The sequence below is a fragment of the Lithobates pipiens genome, unplaced genomic scaffold (genome assembly GCF_037356315.1).
Source record: "Lithobates pipiens isolate NorthernLeopardFrog02 unplaced genomic scaffold, aLitPip1_a1.2 Scaffold_22, whole genome shotgun sequence".
Taxonomy (NCBI): domain Eukaryota; kingdom Metazoa; phylum Chordata; class Amphibia; order Anura; family Ranidae; genus Lithobates; species Lithobates pipiens.
This window is the reverse complement of record NW_027507784.1, coordinates 147,057,884-147,063,883: the sequence shown is the minus strand read 5'-3', so window position 1 is coordinate 147,063,883 and position 6,000 is coordinate 147,057,884. Positions and strand designations below refer to the sequence as shown.

At 41.8% G+C, this 6,000-nt stretch overlaps 1 protein-coding gene across 2 annotated transcripts in view; it reads right to left on the bottom strand.

Annotated features, from left to right (window-relative positions):
- Positions 1–1,885: 1,885 nt before the first annotated feature.
- Positions 1,886–6,000, bottom strand: part of EHHADH (enoyl-CoA hydratase and 3-hydroxyacyl CoA dehydrogenase) — a 117,168-nt gene continuing 113,053 nt past the window's right edge. For both annotated transcript variants that reach the window (XM_077448445.1, XM_077448446.1), the window contains one exon: positions 1,886–3,430. In XM_077448445.1, the coding sequence (XP_077304571.1) occupies positions 2,163–3,430 (1,268 nt within the window). In that variant the 3' untranslated portion in view covers positions 1,886–2,162. The remainder of the gene's footprint in view (positions 3,431–6,000) is intronic.

Sequence of the window (6,000 nt, the reverse complement as noted above, 5' to 3'; positions counted from 1 at the left end):
AGGGCTGTCTGAAGAAAGTGAGGAGAGCGGTCTGAGGTACCATCTGATTAAGGCGAGAGACTAACGCTGACACCAGGGACTGAGTGACCCAACAGAGGGAGAGAAAGCCACATTTCTCTTGAAACTACCGGGGAGAGTTACCGTGAGGAGAGGGGATAGAGGACTAAAAAATCTAGTGGAACCAATTGCTTTCAAAAGTCACCCAATTACTAAATAGACTTCACCTGTGTGTAATTAAATTTCAGTATAAATGCAGCTGTTCTGTGAAGCCCTCAAAGGTTTGTTAGAGAACCTTGGTGAACAAACAGCATCGTGAAGGCCAAGGATAAAGTTGTGGAGAAGTTTAACCACTTCCATACCAGGCTTATTCTGGTTAGCATAATTTTTTTATAATGTGAATGATGATGTTAATTCGAGTAAATAGATACCCAACATGTGACACTTTAAAATTGCGCACACTTGTGGAATGGCGGCAAACATGGTTACTTAAAGATCTCCATAGGTGACGCTTTAATTTTTTTTTACAGGTTATCAGTTTAGTTACAGAGGGGGTCCAGTGCTAGAATTGTTGCTCTCACTCTAATGCACACAGTGATACCTCGCATGTGTAGTTTGAACAGCGTTTACCTATGTGTGTGCGTTCACCTCTGTGCGCGAGCAGACAAAGACAGGGGGGCTTTAAATTTATTTTTTATTTTACTTTATATTTGCTTATTTTTACACTGTCTCTTTACTTTTTAATCACTTTTATTGCAAATACAAGGAATGTAAACATCCCTTGTAATAGGAATGGTGCGTGGCAGGTCCTCTTTATGGAGTAAAAAAAATAAAAAAAATTAACGATCTGATACTCTTCAGCCAAGATCTTGGCTTTGTTTACATCCGTGGCCCAGATGTGACGTTACAACATTGCGCCCCAGGCCTTTCGACTGTCATAGAGATGACGTCACGGCAACCAAAGCTTGTGGTTCACCACTCTAAAACAAGGCTCCCTTCCCATCGACACAGCTTTTGCACCAGTGCGCCCAGATCGCGTGGTTTCGCTCAGCTCCACCGTTCTATTGCGGATTATGCGGGGATCAGGTGCACGAGTGTGCCAGGACAGGTAGTTGTGTCTCATTTCTGCTTCCTTTCACCACTCTGCATATCACACACACATCATAGATGATGAGAGGGTACAGCGGTGGAGCAGATGAGCAGGAGGGTACAGTGGTGGGGAAAATTAGCAGGAGGGTACAGCAGTGGGGCAGATGTGGAGGGAGGTACAGTGGTGGAAGAGATGAGAAGGGGTTCAGCAGTGAGACAGAAGAGCAGAGGGGTACAGTGATGGGCCAGATGAGCATGGGGATTACAGTGGTGGAGCAGATGAGCAGTGGTGGGGCAGATGAGCAGGGGGGGTATAGTGGTGAAACAGATTTGCAGGGGGGGGGGGGCATGGATCTGAGGTGTGAAGGTGCATGAATTGGGGCTCATCTGAGGTGTGGAGTTGCAGGAATTGGGGCTAATCCTAGGCGTAAGAGTGCAGGATGTTAATTTCTCACTACTAGTTTACAGCAAAAAATTATTTTTGTGATTGAGAGCCTGAAGTTGATTTTTTTTGTTATAAAATCGGCACGCTCAATTTCTTTGAAAACTATTTTCGGCACACTGTGCTCAAAAGGTTGTTTTGGAGCATTTTTACAACGTGACAGAGCACGTTTCATGTTCACCTCTAATGTAGTAGCATCTTATTGCTGAAATACAGTACATGTGACCTCTCCTCATTGTTTGTTCATTTTTAATCAACTGCTGTTTTTCATTTTGTATTTCAATGTTCAGGCTCATAAACTTTGAAATCTGCATTTAGATCCCATACCACACATTTAAATAACTACACAAAATAGGATTGATTTCAAAATTTCATTTTACTATAAAAATAGATTGGCACTTTAAAGTTGTGTATTTTTATTAGCATTTCAAATAATTGTTTGTATATGAACTTGACACCTTAAGACATTCCAGTTACTTAGGCAGTCCTGTAATTAGCAAGTTAGTCAAGAATTGTATTTTCTAGTATATTGATCTTTAAAAGGAGAGTTACCATTAACAATCATTTCACTGCTATAGCAGCATATCACAATGTCATTTGAAAATGTCAAAAGGTAAAATCTCTGCCCAGCCAATTAAAGCTTGTTAACAAGTTTTCCAACCTGTGATCTCCATTCTTTGATGGGCGGTCCACCTATAGTTGCCAACTTCTTCAGCAAGAAGGCAGGCTTCATACTTGGGACATCTGGGTTGGCCTTAGAATATTTTTCCAAAGTGTTAAACACTTTAGGTAAGCCAACAAAAGAAGCATAATACATGGGGCCTCCTCTGTACTTAGGCCAGCCATAGCCATTGTTGTAGATGACATCAATATCCTCTGGACATGAAGCTATTCCATCTTCTAAGATGCGGAATCCTTCATTAGCAAGTGCATTTACACATCTTTCCACAATCTGCTCTTGATTTGCAGGCTGTTGTTTTATCTGGTGAGTTTTTCTATATTTCTGCAGGAAATCCTTCACCCATGGGTCTGGTTTTGCAGTTCTACCCCCCACCTTTTCATACTGATACCAACCTTTACCAGTCTTTTGTCCAAACCTTCCTGATTCACACAGCATGTCAGCAAGGGGACTATACCGGTTTCCTAGCCGCTGTCTTGCAGGAGTACCTGGAGGAACTGTAGCCCCAGTTAGACCTTTTTCTGTTCTTGACCTCCAGCCAACATCCAAACCAGCCAGATCCATCATCCGAAAAGGACCCATGGCAAAACCAAACTCTTCCATGGCTCGGTCCACATCTTCTGGATAGCATCCTTCTTCCAATAGGTAACTTGCTTGTTCAAGGTATGGACCCAACATTCGATTACCAACAAACAAGGGGCAGTTACCAACCAGTACTGCTACTTTGCCCAGCATTTTCCCAAGGTTCATAGCTGTGGCGATGGTAGTGAGTGATGTTTGCTGACCTCTCACCACTTCTAAGAGTCTCATTATGTTGGCAGGGGAAAAGAAGTGAGTACCAATGACTTGGTTTGGTCGATTTGTGACAGATGCAATTTCATCAATATTAAGTCCAGATGTGTTAGTGCATAGGAAAGCGTCAGGCTTACAGACAGAAGACAGTTTACGAAATATTTCCTTTTTCAGCTCCATATTTTCAAAAACTGCTTCAATGACAAGATCAACATCTTGAAGTTCTCCAAAGTCAAGTGTGAAGTGAACAGAGCCTAATTTACTACCAGGAGCAAATCCTTGCTGTGTAAATTTTTCAGCTTCACGCTCTAGCAGACTATTCACTGCTTTCTTCCCCATGTCCAACTGATGTGCGTCTTGCTCAATGGCAATGACAGGGATATTTGCCTTTGATAGTGATGTGACTATTCCTCTTCCCATGGTTCCCAGTCCTAAAAAATAAATGAAATAAAAAAGGTTAAATGGTATGGATATTGTAAGTATATAAAGCATTTTATTTTAATTTGCTCTCCTGCAATCTATTGTATGTATGTATGTATGCATGCATGCATGTAAATGAACTCCAAGCTGTACCTATTTAGTATACAATTCCAAAATCAAGTTAGCGTGAACATTATTAAAAAGATATGGCAGTTGATTTACTAAAGACAAACTGTGCACTTTGCAAGTGCAGATGCACCCATTTTCTCCAGAGCTTAGTGAATGTGGTGAAGCTCTCCTGCTTTCCATCATCCAATCATGTGCAAGAAAAAAAAATATGCAATGATTGTGTATGATTGAGTATAAAATGATTCTCATTGAGTATTCTTTACAAACTGAAGCTTCACCACATTCACTGAACTCTGGGAAAAATGAGTGGAACTGCAAAGTGCACAGTCTATTTGCCTGTCATCATTAGGAGCCTTTTACTGTAATTTAACCAGGTCTCATATGAATGTTCTAAAAAGGTTTTCATATTGCACATTTACAGATGAACCACTACTTCTGAAATCTTTTATGTCCACTTCATACACTTACGAGGAAATAAAATACTTTAGGGCCCACATCTTCAGTGGGGAAAATGATTACATCTGTGAGTAGACATCTAGATCTATATCAGAAATTCCACTCTTCTGTGATATCCTTTATTGCCCTCGCGGTGGTCCCTCTTGACCCCCGCTGGGGCGATTGGGATAAACAGATTCTCAGAAGAGAAACGTTATGGATCGAGCGATTGAATGCCACCTTTTCCCTTGCCATCAATGAAGCTCATTCATACAAACCATTTCTATAAAAGGCCCTGTGTGTTTTGATTACCCTGTATTGTCCATGATCTACAAACCATTATGTTTTTTTTTTGGGGATATTTGGATATTTAACCACTTAAGGACCGCCTCCTGTATATATACGTTGTTATTTTGAAGAGGGATATTTCTGTAACAGCAGCAGCTGCTGCCACAACTGAGATATCCCTCTTTACAGGAGGTAGTCCTGTGTACGATAACGGTGGTCTCCGCGGAGGGTTCGCCGCGAGATCACAGTTATCGGCGGTGGGAGAGCCCCCCCGCTGCTCTCCCGCTTACCGGAGCCGTCGGTAGCGGCGGACGGAGGTCGGATCCTTTCCTCGTCCGAGTATGGAGACGAGTGAGGCTAAGATGGCCCTCACTCGTCTCTATACCATAGGAGGGCGGAAGCGATGTCAAAACATCACTTCCTCCCATACCTCTTAAAAAAAGGTATATTTTTTTCAATGTCATTTTTTCAAATGACTTTTTTTTTATTGCATTTAAGTCCAAATATGAGATCTGAGGACTTTGACCCCAGATCTCATATTTAAGAGGACCTGTCATGCTTTTTTCTATTACAAGGGATGTTTACATTCCTTGCAATAGGAATAAAAGTGATCCATTTTATTATTTTTTTTAAAGCGTAAAAAAAAAATAAAAAAAATAAGAAAAACATTTTTTTATTTTATTTTTTTTAAAACACCCCATCCCGACGAGCTCACGCACAGAAGCGAACGCATATGTGAGTAGCTCCCGCATATGAAAACGGCGGTCAAACCACACATGTGAGGTATGGCCGCAATCGGTAGAGCGAGAGCAATAATTCTAGCCCTAGACCTCCTCTGTAATGCAAAACATGCAACCTGTAGAATTTTTTAAATGTCGCTTATGGAGATTGAGGGTAAAAGTTTGACGCCATTCCACGAGCGGGCGCAATTTTGAAGCATGATATGTTGGGCATCAATTTACTCGGCGTAACAATCTTTCACAATTTAATAAAAAATTGGACTAATTTTACTGCTGTCTTATTTCTTTATTCAAAAAAATTTTCCCAAAAAAAAAAGTGCGCTTGTAAGACCGCTGCACAAATACGGTGTGAAAAAAAAAAGTATTGCAATGACCGCCATTTTATTCTCTAGGGTGTTCGAAGAAAAAAAAGTGGAAAATTGTATACTTACCTTTCCGTAATTTTCCTTTCCTGTCGGATCTTCATGGCAGCATACACTCTGGGTTGTGACTCCGCCCCCACAACCTGATAGGACCACATAGCTATAAGATGAAGATACGCCCCCCGCCCCGGTATTCTCTGTATATATGAATCACCTTTGTGGGTGGGATATTGTATGCTGCCATGAAGATGCGACAGGAAAGGAAAATTACGGAAAGGTAAGTATACAATTTTCCATTTTCCTGTCGCATCATGGCAGCATACACTCTGGGGATTAACTCACAGACTGGGTGGGAGATGCAAAGGTAAACATTTATTAGCAAGGAATAGAAGAGTTAGCTTGAATAATGGACTTGTCCACCTTGTAGTGAGAGATAAAGGTGTTCCTGGAGGACCAAGTGGCCGCTCTGCAGATGGTTTCTGCTGAGACCCTACAATACGCTGCCCAGGAGGTGGCCACTGCTCTGGTGGAATGAGCCCTCAGGTCTTCAGGAATTTGCGACTCACTCAGCAAGTAGGCCTTCACCAACCAGGAGGCAACGGTTCGGGCCGACGCTGCTTGACCTCC